At 39.2% G+C, this 23,598-nt stretch overlaps 1 protein-coding gene across 2 annotated transcripts in view; it reads right to left on the bottom strand.

Annotated features, from left to right (window-relative positions):
* The window catches only part of Gpc6 (glypican 6), a 1,064,885-nt gene that overhangs the window by 342,679 nt on the left and 698,608 nt on the right, over positions 1-23,598 (bottom strand). For both annotated transcript variants that reach the window (XM_060391596.1, XM_060391597.1), the window contains exon 4: positions 5,804-5,969. In XM_060391596.1, coding sequence (XP_060247579.1) covers positions 5,804-5,969 — 166 coding nt within the window. The remainder of the gene's footprint in view (positions 1-5,803; positions 5,970-23,598) is intronic.

Here is a 23,598-nt window from a genome sequence, read left to right as displayed (position 1 = left end):
GCAAAATAAATGCCTGGCTCTACACTTGCTGAGGAGCCCACGCATCGTCATGTACTAACAGCATAGTTAGTCCTGTTGTACCACAGAGAGACACTCTCACTCAGGCAGAGGTCATACAGAGGTCAGAAAGAAACCTTTAAAACAACAACAACAACAACAAAACCTGGGCAACTGATAACAAATGCAGCCAAGGAAAAATTGCTGGGTACCGGTCAAGTATTTTCTTCTTTTGTTTCTTTCTTTTATTGCTTTAAGCCTCCAGTGAGTAGTTACTATTAAATCTAAATTCTTCCAGCATTACAGAGATAATGCAATATTTGACAATTTCTTGCAAAAACGAGAAGTGTCTGTCAATAACTACAAAAGGAAGGCCGAGGGTCGGTGGCATTATGTTTCTACTGACGGGAAACCTGGCATTTTTGTTTGTTGTTGTTTTAAGTCATTCTGGGTGCTCTTAGGAATGATGAAGACAAAAAGCTCACTAACAGTGAGACCAGAGTTTTAAATAATTGCTTTGGCCTTGGTCCTTCAATTGAGATGTGTTTGTGGACTATAGTATTGAATAGATTCTTATGTTACAGGGTGGAGATGAGGAAGCATTAAAAGCTGGTTGGTAAAGACAGTAGTTCTCAAGTTGTTCTGTTTCTTTGGTCTAAAGGAAATACTTTTCTATGCTACAGGCCGGCAGATTTTATAAACATGCTGTTTCAGGCTACAGCAGCAAGGGCCACTTGAAATCTGTTGTGCAATGCTCAGTAACTAAAGAACTTATCAGATTTTACATTATAGAACTTCATGCTTGAAAATGTGTTTGAAATAGTAGTACTATACACAAATGCTTGAAATAGTCTCCCATGTTTATTTCATAGCTGTCTAAAAGACAGACATCACATAATCTTGTACGCTTTATAAAACAAAATCTGTGTTTATTTGCTGTGAAAAAACAAATGCTTATCTTCTAACTTAAAATATGGCTTATCCAACATCATTTTTGCCAAAAAAAGAAGAGTATATATGATTTACATTAAAGACTATTCTTTTATGTTCTTAGAAAGACATTTGTATTCCAAAGTTTTAATTTTATTTTACAACACTCGTCAGTCAACTGACCTAAAGTATGTCTTTTACTGCTGGCCTTAGCTTACAAGTTGATAGCAGCAGCTGTCATAGTGAAAGGTCTGTATTCATTCTCTGATTTGTTTCAACGATCCCTGCTCTTATCAATTCCATTAACAACACGAATACATGACTTTTAAATTACTCAGTTACTCAGAATTACATTAAAAGTAGCAGACCTATACAGGAAAACAGGAATGACTCTATATTGCCTTAAACATTCCTGTCTAGTTTCCACTCATTCCAGCCAGAGTAGATGCTGCTGACTATGGCTCTCATCAAGCGGGAGCCGGCCCTATCTGCTGCTCTATCACATGCTTACACCAAAGCAAGAGCGGTCGTGGGCTTTGGGTAAACACACATTGGATTAATGAAGGAAGGAGGGGGTAGACTCTACAGCAAGCCCCTTGGCCTGGCAGAGATGTGGCAGATTCATAACTGACGGACTCACCAGTTTCTCTACATTTGGGCTGTCTTGGAACTTACTGACCAGCCTGGAAAAAACTGAAGCCCAGAAAGTTTGATCACACTGGTTGTCAATTCTTTTTTGAGTGTCCAAGGCCTAACAGATAATACACTTCTGTGATGCTTTTCTCCTTATTGAAGATATGGTATGGATCTTTATTTCTAACTTACATCTAAATCTGTTCCCATCTATGTTTCCTATAACAGAGTAATTCTATTTTATGCAGTCCATCATTTAAAGTCAGTAGTAGTGAGATTTGATTACAAAAAGTATCAAAAATAAAAGCAACCAAGTATTTTGAGAACCACAGACAGACCATGTCAGACCTACTGAAACTGTGACAGATACTTGTAAACATAAGAATTATATATGCTATTGCCATTCAACATCAGTTTTATTAGATGATGCTAATTTGATACGGTGATATTTACTATTTATTTCTATATTTATCCAGGAAAGGCTTCCCTGAGCCTAGCTAAAACTTTTTACTGAGTAGGCATCTAGTATGCCAATTTTCTATTATCCTGACACTGTATCATAATAAGCCACATTAAATTCTCTACAGGTAAAAGTATATATATCTAACACATTCAATACAGTGTTTTGAATTAATACACTAAAGTCATATTGACTGGATTAATCCAACCATTAGGCTGTACAATTGGATCAAAAGCACCTGACGCTCTTCTATAAATTCTTGAGATAGGAAGCATTGAACATGATTTTAGCAATTAAAAAGGAGCTTAGAGCGAAAGAGATCCCAGCCTCTTGTAGTAGTCTTCTCCTCTCATACCAACAGCTTTTTATTTTTTAAGAGACACATTTTTTCTTCCCATAGTCAATAAACTCTCTAATGGTACCAGATGTTTGGAGGAGACTGTCTCAGCAAACCATAGTTTTAAAGTGTATGCAAGATTTATTATGGCCACTTGAATGTAACTTTATGTCTGATTTCTGTGCTTACGCTCTAGGTGTGATTTGCAGCATGGTCTTTTGTCAGACAGAACAGTTCTTAGCTGTAGCTTCCTGGTATCATCACTAAATACACAACATAACCACAGGATGTTACTAAAATGAGTTCTGCACACAAACCAATTCCTTGTAAACGTTTTTAAATTAATTTAAACAGAGTTTTGTTTTTTTAAGAAAATCATTTTGCACCTAGGCACCACTGAGAAACATGGACGGGACAAATGGTGTGTGCCTACAAAGAAACAGCCAGGCTAAATGCCCCAGCTGAGCCTCTGTGCCTCCAATTAGAACCTTCTCCCGCCATTGCTGAGTGTAAGATCGGGCTGGAAACGACTCTCATGCTCCTCAGGGATAGAGTGTAGGTCAGGGTGATCATAGATCATCTGTCTGTTCTGTCTGATCAACAAGGATAATGTGGGCTGTGTTTCATTCTGTAAGATTCCACAGGCTGCTAGAGGGCAGGTAAAGACACTTGCTAAACTGCTTAAGTGATGCTTTTTAAGCAGATTCACCTTGGTCTAGTAGCAACTTTAAAAATTAAAGTTTTGTTTTAATAAATTTTGAGCTCTTCCTTTTCCTTATGATCTTGGTAAGAATTTTAAGTGTTGCCTCTGTAGAAGGCTCCTAGTTAAACTTGGTGGAGTTGGACTAAGAAACGAATCTTGAATAGACTTCTGATCGTTTTTCTAAGATTGAAGGAAAACAACAGCACCACAACCATAGGACTTCAGAAGTGGGTGGAATACCTTTGGGGTTTTCACTTGATCACTTAAAATGCCTCATGTTAGACATGAATTGTCTTTCTTCTGACACAATCCAGACACCAACTGAATTGTAAATACTTATCCTTTTCAATTAAGTGTTTTTGCAAAGATTGCAAAGATCATGAGAACCATCACTGAGATGGCTGCTTTACCGACAGCTGACAGAGTGCCACAGTCAATAGTTTAGACGAGTACATAATAATTAAAGAAAAATATCCTGAAAGGTCTAACCAGTTCACGTAGCCAGTGTAAATGGCAGATACAAACCGGCCATAAGAGAAGTGCAGGGTTTGAGGAGGAGTGGGTACCAAGCCGGAGAGGAAGGCTTCAGGTGCACAGCCATGGAAGATAGACTACTCTTTTTTCTGATTTTGTTACAGCTTATGGACACTGTAACACTGTACTTTTGGGTTTATCTGTATGGAAAATAGAATTAGCCCTTTCGGCTAATACACCTAACAAATGTGTCACTAATATTGCAAATTCAGATAAGTATATCTTTTGCTCTGCAGGTCTATGTTGGTGAGGAATTCTCAATGCCATAGAAAACCCAGAAGAATTATCTTGTGGAGCACTAAGACTGATAAGAGGAGAGAAGAAGGAAGCATTTGAAATGAATCCACTTGGACTAACCATAATTCTACTTATCAATAAAATATAACCAACACATGGGGAACTCATATTTTAGTTTTTAAAAAATTCAACTGATTTTGTTTTAGACATTAAATTTTACATCAAACTGTTACCTAACCTAATATATTGAAACTACAAAGACTTGCTTCATGTTAGGATATCCAGTGAGTTCTAAGGGGGAAAAAACATTAAGGACTCACTATTATGGGCTTTCATGATCTCTCAGTGGGTAAAGGCATTTGTCACCACGCCTGAGTTCAATTCCTGGAACTCACATGGTGCAAGGAGTGAGACCCAATACACTCATGTTTTCCTCTGAACTCCACATGAGTGCTTTGGCATAAATATATATACAAACAATACATAAATGTAAAAAGACATTAAAAGTAACTACTGTTCTTACAATTTAAAAAGGCTTTACCTTCTTAATCATGTCATATTCTATACAAGAAAATCCACACACCAACTTTCATCAGTTGCTCAGCTTGACTAAAGGCAAGATTAGTACTAAGGCAATTTCAACCCAAAAGTATAAATGATCTATATAATTTTAAGGGACTCTAGAAGGTTTATCTTAACTTAAAAATATGAAACTCTTTTGTAGATTTCTTTTCGGTGAGATTACATTTTTTTTTTAAATGCATGATTGGGGTACTCTTTCTTTGCTACAATTAATCCAAATCTTATATTGCAGAGACATATTTATTCTTACATACCTCCCAAATGTTAGCAAAGAATCATGTCACTGTGTTTTCATATAAAGTAACTTAGTCCCAATGATGTATCCCCCAGTGAAAATAATTTAGCAAACGTATTTGAAGTTACCTATTCTGAAATGTTCCTGAGAATTTCTTAGGTGACTTCCTGCTTAATGTACCTTCCGCTTTAAATTTCAGAAATATTTTGTCTGGTCTTCTTAAACAAAGTAGTAATGCAGGCAAGGGGTTTCGTTGGCACAGCTGTGTGTCTGTAAAATTACCGTCCACTGGTGAAGTTATAAGCATTCCTAAATTCTAACACAGCTTAGTCCCTTTTCATGCCCTCCCCCCAAATCTTCTGAGCTTCCAGAAGACCCTCCTGCTGCATTCTGCTTGGAGGTGTGCATAAATGATGAAGGCTCTCTGAGGCTGACAAATTCAGCTGCTATTTTCAACTCTGAGCTTGTCACTCTGTAATTGCAGTAAATGCAACTAAAAGTACTTTTACTTGAAGGCCATTTGACAGAGGGAAGAAAACACATTTGCTCTTTCAAGGCTCGTGTATTTTCCTGGGAGAAGCCTGCCCCTGAAATTTGTCCTCTTATCCATAGAGAGCTATTTGGGAAATATCTTCAGGAAGAGCCACGACGAACCTTTCCCTGCACGCCCTCATCTTCCCCACTACCTCCTGAACCCTCCTGTGCGGGGAGCCATTTTTGTCTCTAGGAAGACATGGGAAATTGGTTCATGTTAGTGAAAACACTGAGCTCTCTTCATTCTGGCAGTTGCAGGAATTGTTTTGCAAAATCTTTGCCCCTGTTAATGTAGTTCACTTAGGTGGTCCCCCCCCAACCCCCCGATAAAATTCTCTGGTAACTTGTTCTTTTTCAAGAAACTCAAACTCAGTAAAATAAACCAACTGAATACTCCTGGCTTGCATATCTATAGGAAGAAATTACTTGAAAAATACAAGGAAGCCCTGTTTTGGAGGATTTGACAAAAGGGGAAAACTGCAAAATAATGTTTTTAAGTTGCTGAAAAGCTATTTCAGTTTCTCTATGAGCCATCACAACTTCTGAAGCTGCGGAAACATCAGTATCACAATCACTCTTAGGTCTCAGGTCTTTGTGGCTGACCTGTTGAGTGCCCCTTACCTATGAAGAGATTCCACTCCGTGTCCAGATCCGCCTGGTTGGCCAGGCAGCCCTTCATGACGTTGAGGCAGTAGTTGTTGCAAGGTCTCACGCTGGGCAGGCCTCGGCAGTATGGGCAGTACAGCATCTTCATGAGAGCCCGGATACAGCCAGGTGTGGGGCTCACCTGCAAGTAGGCAAAACAGGGGGACAGATCAGGACCGAAAAGATGAACAGGAGGGAGAAAGGAAGCCACGTTTTCTTAAAGAACATAATAGGCAAAGCTGCTCTGATGAACTTTAAGCAGCCAAGCAGAGGGTTGAAGAAACTGCGAGAAGCTGATCCCTTTTTAATTTTTGATAGGGAAGCCAGTCATTTCCTACTAAATACCTTTGCTCAGCAAAGTAATACCTTCCTGAAATGTCCCTGTCCGCATACTGATACTGTATTTCATCCGTAAACACAGACACTGTTCCATTGCAGTAGAACCTGAAGTGAGATGATACACATGGAGGCAACTTGGAAAGCAAAGAGCCCCATGAAGATGCAGCTGCTATTAAAGTTTAATGTGACACCTCTAGGGAAGGTTCCAACCAGTCACTTGAGCCTTTTCTCGCAGAGGCTGCCGGATATCCTTCCCATGCACACAACTGCTCTAGAGGTCCAGCCTTGCCTGAGATCCCTGTGACCTAGGCAGCATGGAGGCAATGGCCTGGTCAGGCCCTGTCTTCAGGCAACTGAGGAACAGTTCACTGAAGATGCATCCAGCTCGGAGCACAGGCAAGAATTCTTTCAGGAATTCAGTCACCACTAACCCACTGACTATGAAGAACTTTTTGCCCACATCAGGGATGCAGTGCCCCAAATCAATCCTCAAGCAGGAAATCTGGGGGCCCAAAGTCTGGAAGTACTGGAAGATGGGAGAAAGGCAGAAAAAGCTTTCTTCTTGGAAAGACACAACCACTGCAGTCACAGCAGCCTTCAGGGCTGGTCTGCTAAAGAAAAGGTTTCTGAATAGCCCTGTTTGGGTGAGCAGGGCTTGGGAGCCCCGCCCCGACTCTCGAGCTGTTTATTACTGACAGATTAAGTGACAGAAGGATTCATTGCCTCTGTTGTGTACCCACCAGTGACTTCACTATGTTCCAGTGGATAAGCTCAATCAAGTGGCTGGACAGGTGGCCATGATCACACTAAATAGGTCACAAAAATAGAAATTAGATATCATAAATCTGGACAGGGGGCTGGTAAGGGTGAGGGAGTAGCTATAGGTGTGGGAGTGAGTAGGAGTGGATGTGCAGATAGGGTTGATGTAATCAGAATATCTTATATATACACATATATGTAAAATGCACATATGTATAATTGTCGACAAAATTATTCAGTGAAAATAAAAATGTAAGACATCATTAACCAAAGAAGGAAACTGTAATTTGACTTCAAGAGGAACACAGGTTAATACAGTGTAAGCTAATGACAGAAAGCTGTTTTTCATGGCTTGATGTAAAATTATTGTGCTACTCATTTGGTTGGCATTGATATGATATTGATGTTTCAGTTAAGTACGTGGCAACATGCTGTTATACTTGCATTTCAGATATAAGAAAAAGCCCAGTGTGTCATTTGAACTGCCTTCAAAGTATGGTCTCATAGACATGGCTCTAGGGATGTCTCCGCCTGAAAACACTGCAGTAATTAGCATGATATCACTGGAACATCAGGACAATTCTTATCTCCTTACTTTCATTTACCACTGCTGTTCCTTGCCAGTCTATTTTTTTTGCTTGTTTCTTTGTTTTGTTTTAAACCTAGAAACCAAACTTAGGGATTTTTAATACAAAGTTTTAGTTTCTATAACCACCTGATAAAATTTTGTGTAAGAGCAAAGAACTTATGGCTTATGCTTGTATATTTCTTTTCTGATTGCTGTAGAAAAATATCTAACTAAAACAACTGTCTTAGTTAGGGTTTCTATTGCTGCAGTGAAACATCATGACCAATAAGCTTGGGGAGGAAAGGATTTATTTCACTTATCAAAAGCAGTGAGGGCAGCAACTCACACAGGGCATGAATCTAGAGGCAGGAGCTGATGCACAGGCCATGGAGAAGTGCTGCTTTCCGGCTCGCTCTTTGTGATTTGCTCAGCCTGCTGTCTGTAAGAGCCCAGGACCACCAGCCTAGGGATGGCTCCACCCACACTGGACTGGGCCCTCCCCCTTCAATCACTAATGAAGAAAACGCCAGATCTTATAGAGGCATTTTCTCACTTGAGGCTCTTTCCTTTGAGACATCTCTAGCTTGTGCCAAGTTGACATAAAACCAGCCAGCATAGCCTTTCCCTTGGCTCCCTTCCTCTTAGCAAATGGTCTATACCTTAGCCACCAGTGTTCCCCCATGAAAAAAGGATTCCAGATACTCTGTCATCAACCTCACAGCCTTGGGAAGTTATTCAGAATATCCAAGTGTGTCTTTGACAGTTGGATTTGTAACTGTAGAGTCAACAAATGATTCTATTAAGTGATATACCACACTCTCTGAGTCTTCAGGAGCTGATGACTTAGGTGAAGGGGGTTCTCTCCAACCAGGGCTCACTTGTGGCCTTTTCAGAATATAATGTGGCCTCTACGTCGATACAGAGCTCCAGGGCCGTGCCTCCACCTTGAAGTCTACAGAGACTAAACAGGCTTTGGCAGTGATGTTTGTGCATATTTTCTAAGAAACCCAAAAAGCCAAATGCACATTTAGTTTGGTTGTCTTGTTATACAAATTATGGTTTAGACAACGAATCTATTTTAAAATAGAATGATATTTAAATAACAAAAACAAAAACATGCTTATTACTGTCAGTATGTGGTATACTGGAGATTAGTTCATTAGTAGAGCTGGCTATAGCCTGCTTTGTCAATTTAGCCCAGGTTAGCTGGAAGTTATTGATTATAGTTTTGACATGATTAACTGCTTTCATCTTTCACCCGTCTATTGGCTGAGTGTGTGGAATAAAATGTTGCAGCTCTTAATGTTCCTCACAAAGCTGCACATTTGCTATCTCCTGACGTACATTCTGGACCTTTGCCAGCTGTTAAGCTTCATCGTGGTCCCTTCGATGGACCCTCTTCTGAGGCACTATAACCGTTGCTCTCCTCATTGCCCTTTCATCAGCCTTGAAGCAATTATAGAAGAAGTCAGTGCCCCAAATCCCTAAAAGCAGTTCAGGTGACCTCTGAAAAAAGGACTAACGGGACGTCCAGCTCATCCCTCTTGCCATCTGGACGTGGTTTTGGGGCCTCAGAACTGAGTCAGTTGGACTAAAGGCTTCTTTACAACAGCTAACTCTGACTCAACAGCTCAGGTCGGCTAACAAGGACTGGACTCCTTGACTGCCGAGGACTCTAAAATCTGCTAAGGAAGGGGTTTGCACTCTCTTCTGTGCACAGTGCTGCATCCACACCAGCAACTCCTAACTGGAATGAAATGGGGTCTAGATACAGGGACCAAAAGAAGAAGTTATTCAGCCACAAGCCTCTTCCTGTGTCTCTGCTTCTAGGTCCCTCACACTCTGGGTCCTCCCTGGATCACTCCTTGTCTCCTCATACTCATACTTACGTTTTAACACTGGCTTTAAATGATTTACTTAACTGAACTTCAGCCTATATCAAAACAAAGTGTTCCACATAAGCTTTCCCAATAGGTTTTACTCTATGACAGTTCCATTTGTTCGCGATACATCTGCAAAAAGATGCTACGGGGAAACACTGGCTAGCAGAGAGCTCCCTCCCTTTCAACCCCAACCAGATACAGTCCTTTTCATTAGTCCACTGTTTGCTCCTGGCCCCTTCTTTGGATGCTTTATCTCCCTGCGACTTCCGCTCCTCATTTTGGAGCATACTTCGTGGCACTGGGACCAGTGGTTGTCACACGGAATCAACTCTATGCTCACTTTCTCTTACTGGGCCACTCTGTCTCTCCCCTCCCCTTCCCCTTCGACTCCACTCCCAGAAAATCTTTAGTTCTGCTCTACAACCAAATCATCTTCTTACAGCATCTCTAATGATTGTTTTCCAAGTCTCTTCAGGAGCCCGGACAGCAATCAGTTGCTCTATCCCAGCGGATAGAGTTAAGACCAGAGTACCTGTTCTTCAGTGACCCAGCACTGTCCTTTCCAACAAAGACCCTCCTTGGCAGAAAACAGCTTTAATGCACATGCCCTGTAACTTTATACATTCTCAGAGTTAGAAGTGATAGTTTCCTGCTGAAAGACTATACTCCCCAGCTTCCCTCGCAGACTCTGGGGGGAGTCCTGTTCACCCTGAGAAGAGGCAGAACCTCATCTTCTGTAGACAGCTTGGCCATCCACACAGGTGCTCCCTCGCTGTGTGTAAATAGGGTCCACCTCAGGGCAGACCAGGCCTCTCATTTTTTTGCCTTCCATCTCTCTACAGCTGCTCTTAAATAATCTAATGTGTATGTGTTAGATTGTCCTACACCCATTTCATAATCTCTCCATTCTTTCATTGATCTTTATATGTCACAGCAATATTCTTTTGACTGTTACTTTTTCCTCGTGATACAGGTTGACTTGGAAAAACCCATCATCATAATCAATTGTAGGAGTCAGTGTATTAACAACTCCAAGTAGAAGAAATAAAACACCAGGGGTGAAAGAGAATAGTGTGGCGGCTGATTGATCCTTCAAGAGAAGATTCCGGCAGCGTAGAGGAAACGGGGCAACGCCACCTCTGGTGACTGCTGACCATGTGCCGTTAGAGCATCGTCTCCGGGCTGAGAATGCCAAATTACGCAGAATTTCTTTAAAACGTTTCTCTATTGACAAGTATCACAGAAAGAGTGAGCAAGGCAGAGCGAGCCAGAGTGAGAGAAAGAAGGGGAAACAATTCCATGCTGCTATTCTGTGCTAACGTGGACTGTAAAACCCCTCCTCATCGCAGCCCTTTGCTTGAGGATTTTGTTACCAAGCCTTGCTTTGCACAGTTTTGCTTCTTCCCCTGATCCGGATACCTTTCTCCCGAGACGCATCCTGTTGTCGCTCAGGCTGACTAAGCTTTGTCGTCCTGTGATCTTCAGCTTTCTGTTTTCTTCTTTCACTCAGGGTCACAGAACAAAACCTGCTAAGTATCCGGGATTTGTATCCCGTCGGTCAGCCTCGGTCACCTCGTTCAGCACCATTATCTGCAGCACTCGGCACAACAGGCACATACTATTTTGTTCCATCTCGGGCTATGATATTTTTTTCTTATTAAGTGCTTTTTGAAGCAACCTCTCTATTACCTTTCCCTCTTTCTTGGCCACATTGATATTCCAAGAAAATAAAAAGAACGAATGAGATAAAGAAAGGACAGGATGGATTTGTAGGTTTTAACATTTAGTTACTGCTTTTTAACTTTACTGTCAAAGGCTATTGATTGCATTAATTCTAAAGCTTTCCTTTATATATATATATATATATATATATATATATATATATATTTATAATTGTGTTAGAACCAATACAGTTTCCTGAGTCTGACATTTCAGAAGAGTGTCCAACTCGGAGCAGCAACCAACAGAGAAAATTGAATAGCCTTAATAATCTAAAAGAACAATGTTGTTCAAGTGTGGGTCTCTTAGCACTTTAGGAAATGACATCCTTCTTGGTCAAGGAAAGGCCAGTTAAAAAAGAAAATGGAGCACGAGAACTCAGAGCTCAAACTTTCATGTTCAAACATTACAGGTTTTGAGCGTATACAAGAGCATGTGTGAATTAAAAATAATTTCAAAAACTGCAGACTTTCATGAGCCTCTGGAAAGAAAGTTATTTTCAATGCCAGATGAATGAGAGTCTATTTCTATTTTTAATAGGTACTCTTTCAAAGTTTTTTTTTCTTTTGTAATGAACATAGACTGACAAGAAGTTGATGCAATGGCAAAGTCAGAGATAACCTTCATCAGGGGGATCACTGGGGCTGCTGTCTTACACAGGAGAGGGAATAACAGGCTGAGGAGCCCAACACGCTGCATTTCTGTTATTCAGTCCACGGGTCTGTTCATTGTTCATGTCTTCTTGCTTTCATTTGTGGGTGAGAGTTGGCGTGTGTGTGGCATTCTGGAGCTTCGTGCTGTGCATGGATTTGTGTACTTAATACCACAGTCAACATATTGGACCATTCTCTCTCCACAGAAGAACTATTCTGGGATGTCTGTACCTTATCTCTCCCTCTGTCACATGATCATCACTAATCTTTGTCTTTAATCTTCTCGTTTGCCTAATGTTATGTAAAAAAGAATCACACAGCACATAAAATTTTGATCTTGTCTTTCCTTTCCTATCCCACTGAGCATAATGTTCTTTAGGCCAAATCCAAGTTATCACAAGAATTTCTAGTTCAGTCCAAATAAATAAATAAATAAATAGATAGATAAATAAATAAATATTTTCTGTTTTAAAACATTTATTTATTACTAGCTTGTATGTGTTTGTGCCCACAGTGTATGCCTGTCAATGCGAGGACAATCTCGTGAGTCAATTGTCTCCTACCCCCTTTATGTGCTTTACCGATATTCATAGTTCTTTAATCAAGAAGTTTAACTATTAGAAACAACAACAATAACAAACAAAACAAAACACATTTTCTCTTCTGTTATCTGGATTCTTGATGTTTCGGCATAAACTCCTTCATCCTAATTGGGCCCTATTGGAACTTCTGATGCAGCATGTGTGATGATTGAAACAAATTGCTTTTTACATTTAACCTCATAATATAGCTGATAAACCAAGATTCTTGTCACAGGGCTGAAAAGTGAACAAGGTTAAATGGAAGTACTGGAGCTATGTTTCAGTCTCATGATTTTATTGATATGTTTGGTTTATTGGAATATTAGAAGGAATAAAATATTATAACAATGGATAGGACAAAGCCTCTCTAGCTGGTCATGTTTGTCAAAATGTTACAGCAATAATTATTAGGTTTCGTGAATGATATTTGAAGTATATAGAATATCCTCCATGCTGTAGTAGAAATTCCAGCTCTCTAATAATGGAAGATTTCTATATCTAGACCAATATTTATGCATTGAGGCTTATGCCAATAATTTCTGGTAGCAGGTGGTGTAAGTAAGACTCAAAAAAGGGAGAAAACACGTGAAAGTTATAAATCAGAATGTAGGCAGGGAGCACATACACAGAAGTTTCTAGCGTATGTAAAATAACACAACTACAATAAATAAACACATCTGTTTGCCCACTCTCAGGGACAAATGTGTGAATGAAAGTGTAATATTTGACAAAAATGAGTCTGTTTTTGAGCAGGAGTTGATGCCAGTCCCATCCTTTCTGATGTGTAACTACATTAAATGATGAGATGAGTCTACTCTTGCTATGTATTAATTAATATGTATTTGGATACTAACATTTCCTCTCCAGCCATTAAATATGATTGACTTACCTTGAGGCTAGTTTCCATGTTAACTAATTTTAATTATAATTCTTCAACATCCAATAATCTGAGTATGCTTTATAGTAAATTCATGGGAATTTTAATTTGTATTTATGTTAGGGAAACACAGTGAAAGGGGGCTTATGAAGGGATTGGGCTCAGAACTGGGAAATGGGAATTGACAGGGAGGCTCCTCAAGAAGCCTTGCAGCAGATGCCTTCAGGCAACAATGGACTGGGAGAGGCATCAGAGAAATGCAGGCTAGAAGTGTGACAAATTGGTCTCTTTGCTGAAGGAATTAGGAGGGAGGGAGAGAAAGAGGAAGAGAGAGGGGGTAGAGAGAGAACTTTTCAGAAATCTGGAATCTAATAACAATTTTAAAACTTATAGCAACAAGGAGAGCATCTAATCAAGAAAGGCATTGCCAGTTCCCAAGACTTCAGGAATTTATAAAAGGCTGAAATCACACAAAGTGTTTCCTCTGACCACAGTGGAATTGAAACTAGGGATCAATAAGAGAAAGCAAGTTGGAAAAGTGACAAGTGTGGAAAACAATATGTTCAAAAGCAACAGTGGGGAACAGAAAAAATGGATTTGGAAATTAGAAATTACTTAGATGAATGGAAATAAAAATGCAACATGCCCAAACATATAGCCATAACTGTCTATGTGCCAAAAGAAGAAATATCTGAAATCAATCACCAGAGTTTATGTGTTAAAGGAATGGGAAAGAGAGGAGAAAACTGGGCACAAAGCTCTCAGAAGGAACAATAAAGAATGCTAACGATGTAATAAAAGGAGCAATCAGACAACAGACCTTGGCTGACAGGCCCTGAGCCCAGCAAGGAAACAAACACACATGACAAGAAAAGAGTGACTAATATCAGAAATGAAAACAAGAATGTTACTATCCACATGGTAGAAATGAAACCAAACAAAATAAACTCAAACAAGATGAAACAATTCAGACCTTTGGCTGTGGCTCAGCAGCAGAGCACCTGACTAGGGCCTAGCACACTCCTTCATGTTTACAGCCTTTGTGTATGCACAGCTTCTAGTATAGGCCCTGGCTTCCATACTCGGTAAGGAACAACGCTATACACAGTTGCATGCTGTGGTAGGTAGAAGAGAGAAACCTAATATGTACATCTATCTACTCAGGGGTTCCAAATCTGACCTTTAAAAATAGGATGTGAGTAAATACAAAGGTGAGTATGGATATAAAAATCAAACTTGATTAGTGTCCCCAAATTCAATGATAATCCTCCTGAGAGACAGAAAGTGGTCCAGACAGAAAAGGTGATGTGAAAATAGATGGAGGAGTTGCAGTAACATAGAGAAAAGCTATAATTCCCAGAACATAATCAACTCCAAACCATTAAAGATGCCAGCCATCAGAAGGACAGCTAGAGATTCGGTGTGGGTGTGAGAGCTCAGAAATAAAAACATTATTGAAGGAATAAAAGAAGTGCAGGAGCCTTGAAACCATGGAGTAAACACATGATTTGGCAATTTGATTCCAAGTTACACTGCAGAGAATGGTAACATACCACCCAAAGAGGAGTCCACAAATACAGCAGCATTTTTTAGTAATCCCGGAATGAACACAAGTAAATATATATATCATCTGATTAATGGATACAAACATCATATGCCCATAAAGTGAAATATGATTTAGCTACTAAAAAGAATTACATTAAAAAATATGCAGAATCATAGATGAAATTTGAAAACTGATTGACTGAAGACAGTCAAAAAAGATCATATATCACATGATCTCATTCACATAAGACATCAGCCGGATCTGACGCTGCAGTCCTGTATTTCAAGCTATTTGAGAAGCTACAGCAAGAAGAAAGCAAGTTCAAGGCCTCCTTGGGTGTCAGAGCAAGTTCATGGTCAACTTCGACCCTGTTTCAAGCAGTAACGGCACAAAAATGTCTGATGATGCAGCCTAATTGTAGGAAGCTTGCCTAGAATGAGCAAGAAGTAAGGTTTCCTTTGAGGAAGCAAAAGAGAGAAAGGAAACAACAGTGACAAGCTGTGCAGAGTGACTCATCTATGCAGGTGGAAAATAGGCAGTGATTGTTAGGGCTGGGACAAAGGTGGTATAGCGGGGCTTGGGGCTAGAAAGTGATTGACAGTAAGTGTAAGTTGTCTTTCACATGATGAAAATATTCCCATTTAGTTTACGGAAACAGTAATGTCAGTCAACACCGCAAACATTGAAATCAGTCATTTGCACATAAGCTAAATCAACACGTGAGATTTTCATGCTTACTTTATTCTGGATAATTTTCCTTGCTCATCTCCCTGCACACCCTTCCTTCATTGCTGTATCCAATTTTTGTCTCAAGAAGTCATCTCCCATTTCAAATTTCAAATGTTGTTTTGTAAGTGTATGAGGTTACATACAAGCTTGTGTGGACTGCGTGTGTGTGTGTGTGTCTCCTTTCTCATGCTTAGATTGCAGACACACTCAGCCAAGCTGAGCATGGCTATTTCACACAAACTCCTCTGAAGTTGGGTCTTTATGCTTTCTTGGCATTTTACTAACTGAGCCAACTCTCCAGTCATAATGGTTGTTTAGTGGAGATAAATTTTTGTGCACCCAGGAAAGCGTAGGACTGTTCAATTCAGTTTGAATACTGATTAAAATGTGAATGCTCCTAAACTATCTTCCCTTCATCTTGTACAATTGAGAATGAACAAGAATAAGACAAGAAATGCAAATCAGAGCCTGAAGGAAACATGTGCCCTACAAGGATGATGAATGTTTATAGTACCACTGTGATAAAACTGAGCCTAATTCAAAGCAATTTAATTTACTTATTAACTAAAAACCTCCCCTGAAAAGCACAACACATTGGAAGCATTTGCAAGCGGTGAAATGATGACTGCACTTTCTGGGTTTGAGAGAAAAGCAATGGACATAATTTGTATACCTAATAGCCAAAACTGTAGAATTTCGAAGACCAAACTTGAACAGCATAAATACTATGGAACACTTTAAAACAAAATCAGGGCATAGGAAATCAGCTTTAAAAGTGCTCTGTCATTTGCTGGTCCCGTGTTGATGGTCTGAGGATTAGGTCACGAAGTCCTTGCTATTGAGATCCAGTTACTTTATCTAATTCATTTCTTTAAAATTTTTCTGTAGAAGTTAGTAAATGTATGTTATTGTTCCCTTGATAGATTAGATTATTTCCAAATAGCACTTAAATATATTATGCACACACAAATGCATGCGCGCACACATACACACACACGTACATGCACACAAATAGATACTTTCATCCATTAGAAAGAAACACCCTCTTCTGCTAGCTAAGTAAGCACATGTTTCCGATGGCTCCTTAATGTGTTTCCCCATTAGAACACCACCTTATTTTAATTTTACCTTACTGTATCATAATGAGGTCTTGGTGATTTTACTTCTTATTTGGGCAGTCAGCTTGACATTCTGAACTTTACTAAGTTGTAAATTTTTAAAATGTGAGCATAGAATATAAAACAGGCTTTCTAAGTGTCTCTGGGGAACTGCTGTCTTCCTCACTTAGAAATTATAGTTTAAATATTACTTCATTTAGAAGAAACATTTTAGCAGTAACTTTCAATATGAGTAATTGAAGTGAAAATCCACTCTGGTAAGAGGTATGAATTTGCAGGCTCTGTGTAGTAATACAAACATTCATATCTGCTTTGGAATGCACACAGCCTGAATTTAAAGTAAGGAGGTGCAGCATTTTCAAGAATGCAAAACCAAATCAATCACCCAGGAACATGTGCAACTTCAAATGCTTAGTGTGAGTAGCTGGCATATGGCAGGAGGTGAATAATATTAAAACAAGTCTGCTACACGTAGGAACATAGGCAAACACCATATTGTAGTGTTTGGATGGTTTTTGATGCATGGTACTTAGACATGAAGTCTGTGTTCATACTATTTGTCCATCTGTTTACCTTTTGTTATTGTGTCTCTTTTGTAATCTATCAGCTGGCTTTGTCTCATCTATAGCATCTATCATCTATCTATCTATCTATCTATCTATCTATCTATCTATCTATCTATCATCTCTCATCTATTATCTATGCATCTATTATCATTATCTGTTCATCATCTATCTATCTGCTGGCTTTCTATCATCCGTATCTACCATCTATGTATCATTTTATCTATCTATTTATCTTCCTATCTATCTCTATGTATGTATGTATGTATGTATGTATGTATGTATGTATCTCTGTGTATGTATGTGTGTATGTAGGTAGGTATGTATCTATCTCTGTGTATTATGTATGTATGTATGTATGTATGTATCTCTATCTATTTATCTACCTATCTATCTCTATGTATGTATGCATGTATCTATCTATCTCTGTGTATGTATGTATGTATATATGTATGTATTTATCTATCTATCTCTGTGTATGTATGTATGTATGTATGTATGTATCTCTATCTATCTATTTATCTACCTATCTATCTCTACGTATGTATGTATGTATCTATCTCTGTGTATGTATGTATATGTATGTATGTACTTATCTATCTCTGTGTATGTATGTATGTATGTATCTATCTATCTCTGTGTATGTATGTATGTATATATGTACGTATATATTTATCTATCTCTGTGTATGTATCTATGTATCTATCTATCTTCTATGTATCTCCTGCTGGCTATCTATCTCTGCGTATGTATGTATGTATGTATGTATGTATGTATATATGTATGTATGTATCTATCTATCTATCTATCTATCTATCTATCTATCTATCTATCTATCTACCTATCTTCTATGTATCTCCTGCTGGCTATCTATCTCTGTGTATGTATGTATGTATATATGTATGTATGTATGTATCTATCTATCTATCTATCTCTGTGTATGTATGTATGTATATATGTATGTATGTATCTATCTATCTATCTATCTATCTATCTATCTATCTATCTACCTATCTTCTATGTATCTCCTGCTGGCTATCTATCTCTGTATGTATGTATGTATATATGTATGTATGTATGTATGTATCTATCTATCTCTGTGTGTGTATGTATGTATGTATGTATCCATCTACCTACCTATCTTCTATGTATCCCCTGCTGGCTATCCTTTCCTAACTGCATATTTTGTTGCCAGTTGCATCAACACTATTCTAGCTCAAGAATCACACAATTATTAGTATATTTAGAGTCATATTAGTGAGTCTAATCTGCTATGACTTTTTCATGAATATCCCATTGACACAAAGAAAATTATCAACATGAAACTCTTCTGAGAAAGCCTGTAGCAAGCAGAACAAATAATACAAACACCTATTAAGGAAGTTACAGAAGACCAGTGAAGTTCTGCTCTAACCAGTTAGCTGACACTTAAGTCATGAACTGTTGCTAGCTGTAAAGAGACTACAGCTTGAACTTTCCATGTTCATGAGAAAATATACCCATGGGAGGGGAAATGTTATATATCAAACCAACGGTGTCCTCACCCTGCAAAAACAAATAACAAATAAATGGCCAAAAAAAGCTGCCAATGGTTATTTTGTGAAGAAAATAAAGAGAATCACACTAAAAGAATACTTTTCTCCCTTTCTTCCACTCCTAAGTAAAGGGAGTAAATTGAATTCATTCTAAAATTGATTCACAAAATTTTGCTGAGAGTAGATCCGTGTGCTGTTCCTGCAGTGAACTGTACTGAAAACCAGAGGTCATTTTATATGTTAACAGGAACAGAAAGCCGCAGTTTGGGAAAGGTGGGCAAGAAGAGCCTGTTGGCTGTTGAAAGATGAAGAGCAAATTCCATAAATAGCTGGTTGGTGAGACTCATGCCAGAAGGAAGGCCTGGGGCTAACAACTCCAGAAAAACAGGTAGAAACTAGAATGAACTGGAAATGGAATAATGAGAATGTGAGGAATCCTGTCTCATCAGATAACTCACCCATCTAAAGGCTGTGTTACTTTATTCATTTTTTAATTAGCTTATTTACTTTACATGACGACCAGTTTTCCCTTCCTCCTCTTCTCCCTGTCCTTCCCCCTCTCCCTCCCACATCCACTCCTCTTTCCTTTCTCTTCAGAAAAGGGGAGGCCTTCCACGGATATTAACCCGCCTTGGCATATCACACTGCAGTAAGACTAGGTGCATCATCTCCCACTGAGGCTGTCCAGTAGGGGGAAATGGTCCCAGAGATTGGCAACAGAGGCAGAGGCAGAGGCAGCCCCTGCTCCTGCTGTTAGGAGAACCACATGAAGACCAAGTGTTACATAAGTGCAGAGGACCTAGGTCAGTCCCATGCAGGCTCCCTGGTTTGCATATCAGTCTCTGTGGGCCCCTATGGGCGCAGGTTAGTTGATTCTGTAGGTTTTCTTGTGTCCTTGACTGCTCTGGCTCCTAAAATCATTCCTTCCCCTCTTTTGTAGGGTTGTCCAAGCTTCAAAATAGAATAACCATCATGGTGGAGGTAATGGTTATGATAGGGACAAGAAGAGGAGAGATCAGTTGGGCAGAGGACAGAGGGAAAGAATACTAGGAGAAATAACTGGAATGGGGACAAGCTAGCAATGGAAACTCCCAGGAATCTACAAGGTTGACCTAGCTAAGACTCCTAGCAATAGGGGATATAGAGCCGGAACAGGTCATCTCTGGTAACCAAGTAAGACTTTCAAAGGAGATTGGGACACCAACCCAGTCACAGAACTGTAGACCAATTATTTGTCCTACTTACAAGATGTGCAGGAGTGCAAATGGAGGATAAACTGAGGGAATGAGCAGCCAATGACTGGTCCCACTTGAGACCCAGGCCTTGACAGCAACGCCAGTCCTGACACATCGGTGAAACTCTGTTATACTCGCAGACAGGACCCTAGCATAACTGTCATCAGGGAGGCTCCACCCAGCCTCAGACACAGAGTCCCACAGCCAAACATTAAGTCTCTGTTATTTTAACACACCTACGGCTTGTGTGGTGTTTCCGAGCACATGTCGCTTTTCAGGATTTTCAATATTCTTAAGACTTCTGGGTGACTGGAGGGAGAGTATAACAGAAACAGCCAAATCCCACGAAAGGAAATATGGGGAGAATTTGCAGAGGGGTGCTACAAAAGTAATGCATTGAATTTTTTTCTGTCAATGCAGCATAGAAGATCGTTTGCTTTCCCCCAAATAATGCAGTGCCATTTAAATAGTTCTCCAGTTTTGGGGAGGATTGCTCTGACATGTAAAAATTATTTCATTTCGAAATTCTGGGACACACAACAAAACACAACATTAATTTATACTAATTCCTTTACTATCAAACATAAAGGGATCAGATTTTGCTGACATCCCTGACTTTCCTATGTCTTTTACCTCCCCCTGCAGGGAAGCTCTGAGGGTTCCACTTGTCCTTAGTTAAAAATGAAGAAATCCCAAAGACTCAGTACAACCAGTGCAGTGTGATGGCTGAATAAACTCCATGTGACTTGTTATGGAACTGGCTCATGAGTATTTCAGAAAACTGTGGTAGTAAAGCAGGTGTTACAGATCCATTATCCACTTCAGTTGTAGCTAGGGGCACCCGTTAGGACAATGTCCCCCATGATAACTTTTATTTTTTCTGTGCAAAATTCTGTAAGAGTTGTTATTTCAACTCACAGTGCTGGCCTTATCCACCGTTAATTACTATATTTAAAAAGAATCATATAAAACCACTGATTCAGTCTTAGGTCAAAGATGAAATGAAAATATTGAGCACGATTTTACTCAAGCACAAAGATACTTCTTGTCTTATCGTAGGGCCTGCAGGTAACTAAAATGGATGACTACGACTATTAACAGCATTTGTTGAGCTTAACACTAACACTACATAGTTTACGTGCTATAGAAAGCTGTCGGCAATTGTGTTAGCTTATTGCATGTTGAAAGGGACATGTTATGCCTAGCAGTTGTCTGTTCGCTCATGTAGATACAGTCATTTTATAGGCAAACATGCGGCATATTTTAACATATGCCTTTTAGGACAATGGATTAACCTTATGAAATTAATGATTAGATTAATGTGAGGTTAATGATGAGATTCAGTGAAAAACAGTCTTTTCAGAAATTTTCCTCAGATTCACTGAAAATACTAAATATGGGTGAAAACCTCGTTTTAGAATATCTTCTGTCCAGTGTTTTCATTGATCTTGGTCACCTGGTGTTAATCTTTGTCTGAAGTAGGACATCACATGTGCTTACCGCACTTGGGAAGAACATTTATCTCAAACTTTTTAAGGCCTTTCTCCATGAGCTTTAAGGTTGTCTTTCTAAATTTTCCTTGGCACTCAGTTTTGAAACTTTTTTCTCTCCTAGGTTCTACTAAGGAGGGCATATTAATATAGTGTATTTTGATACCAGAAAACACAATAATGAGCAATGAGTTGACTTGCAATGTCAGGTGTTTTCGGGGGGAGGGGTAGTAGGCTTTGAGGCTATACTTTAAATTATTCAAACCTTGTGTCCCTATTGCGCTTCAAAGAAAAATGAATCAAGAGGACTATAATTTATAGAGCTTTTCCATGAAATCATCTCTCAGATTAAATAATTGCAATTCTAATAGCAATGTGAGAAAAGCTCATACACTGCTGTTATTAACAGCTCTGTATGGTTTCTGGACCAAGGTACCAACATTCGCACAGGCTGATACTAGAGAAATGGTATTTTCTTCTATATCACCTCTCATCAAACACAAGGAACGATTCTCTGGTTAGCCTCCTGAGTTCTTAACTCTGTTCTTTGCCCCCCCCCCGCCCCCAGCTTCTAGAAACACAGACCTGGTCCCATTCTGCCTCCTGGCCTGTGTTATACTGTGAGGTCTTCCCGAAGAGTGTGTGACCAGAGACAGTTTTAGCTGATTCCACTCCCACATCTTCAGTCTCTACATGAATTCTCTCCTAAAATAGATCCAAGACTGAACCTACTGCCAGTGTCATCTGTTTCTTTGTCAAATTATCACTAAAAGACCTTCTTCCTAACTGTAACATGACACATTTTGACAAAATATAAATACTCGAAGACTAGAAACTGAGGTGAGATGTTAAGAACAGCTCCGGTCTCATCATTTCCTTAAGAGAAGGATTTGTAACAAAATTTACTTTGAAATTTTAATTATAAAAGCATACATTGGCATGGTATGGAACCATTTCATACCCGTAGTAATTATAGTAATAACTCAAAACCAGAGAAGTCCATATTGGAGCTTATTACAGTCATGTAAAAATTTCAGAAAGTAATTTTCTCATATGAGTGTAATGTGCTTTTGTTTTTTGAAATGATATGATGCTATTAAACTTTGTTAGGTATAAACATGTACAATATTCCTATAAATATTTGAACGGGAGTTGAGTGAAGATACATCTTTGGTAGAAATAAAAGCAACTAGTAAAAAAAATCAGTTTATAACCTTTTAAGTAGCTAATAAAAGATCACACATTTTAAGATACTTAGATTTTTACTTCATTGGATATGTATGAAGGAGTGGTAAACTATTTTGTCTGAACTGTTGATGTTTATAATATGGCATGAAAAACACTTAGCAACTATTTCAGCTTATGAAAAACATTTTAGGTAACCACATTACATGAATCATTAATACAAATAAAATTTCAGAATTATTCTAGCAGGAGATACAAAAAGCATGAAGACAGTTGAAGCCGGATCTATACCCCTAATTCTGCTCCAGGTTGTCCCTTGGAGTGATTTATCGTTATTTCAGGTAACATCGGGAAGGTTAGAGTCACTGAGCACTTCCAGACGGTTGCACGTGAAGACGTCTGAGACGTGAAAATGTGTCTGGGGAATACAGTTCTTATCACGTGGAAGGTGAAACACAGTCAAGCAACTGAGCACAACGACCTTGTTTTGGAAATAGGAAAGTACAATATTTTGGGATGTTTGTGAGATGAAAAAAAATAAGTGCTCTGTTGAAGGAGACGGTGGTTAAGTCCTTACTTCTTTCCTCTCCTCATTTCCCTCTCTCGATCCCTCCCTTTATTCTCTTTTTCTTTGCTTGAGAGCAGTATTACTATGAAGATGAGGCTGGTTTTAAGCTCTCTATCCTCACTTGTCCTCCTCTTCCTCCACATATTCTTGGAGACTCCTGACTCTTCAGCCTAATCTTGAGACAGTTTTCTTCCTGTTGGGGTTACCTTCTCCAGCCTCGATATCAGGGCTTTTGCCTTATCTTATGGTACCTCGTTTTTTCCTGTCTGGTCTCTTAGGGATCTGTTCTTTTCTGAAGAGGAAATGGAGGGAGAGTGGATCTGGGGGAGAGGAGAAGTGAGAGGGGTAGGAGGAGTAGAGGGAGGAGAAACAGTAGAGAAGAATATATTTTCAGTAAAAAAGAAAGAAAATAAGATGAATCCA

The sequence above is a fragment of the Meriones unguiculatus genome, chromosome 9 (assembly GCF_030254825.1).
Source record: "Meriones unguiculatus strain TT.TT164.6M chromosome 9, Bangor_MerUng_6.1, whole genome shotgun sequence".
Taxonomy (NCBI): domain Eukaryota; kingdom Metazoa; phylum Chordata; class Mammalia; order Rodentia; family Muridae; genus Meriones; species Meriones unguiculatus.
Note: the sequence above shows the minus strand (reverse complement) of the source record. Positions and strands in the feature narration are given on the sequence as shown.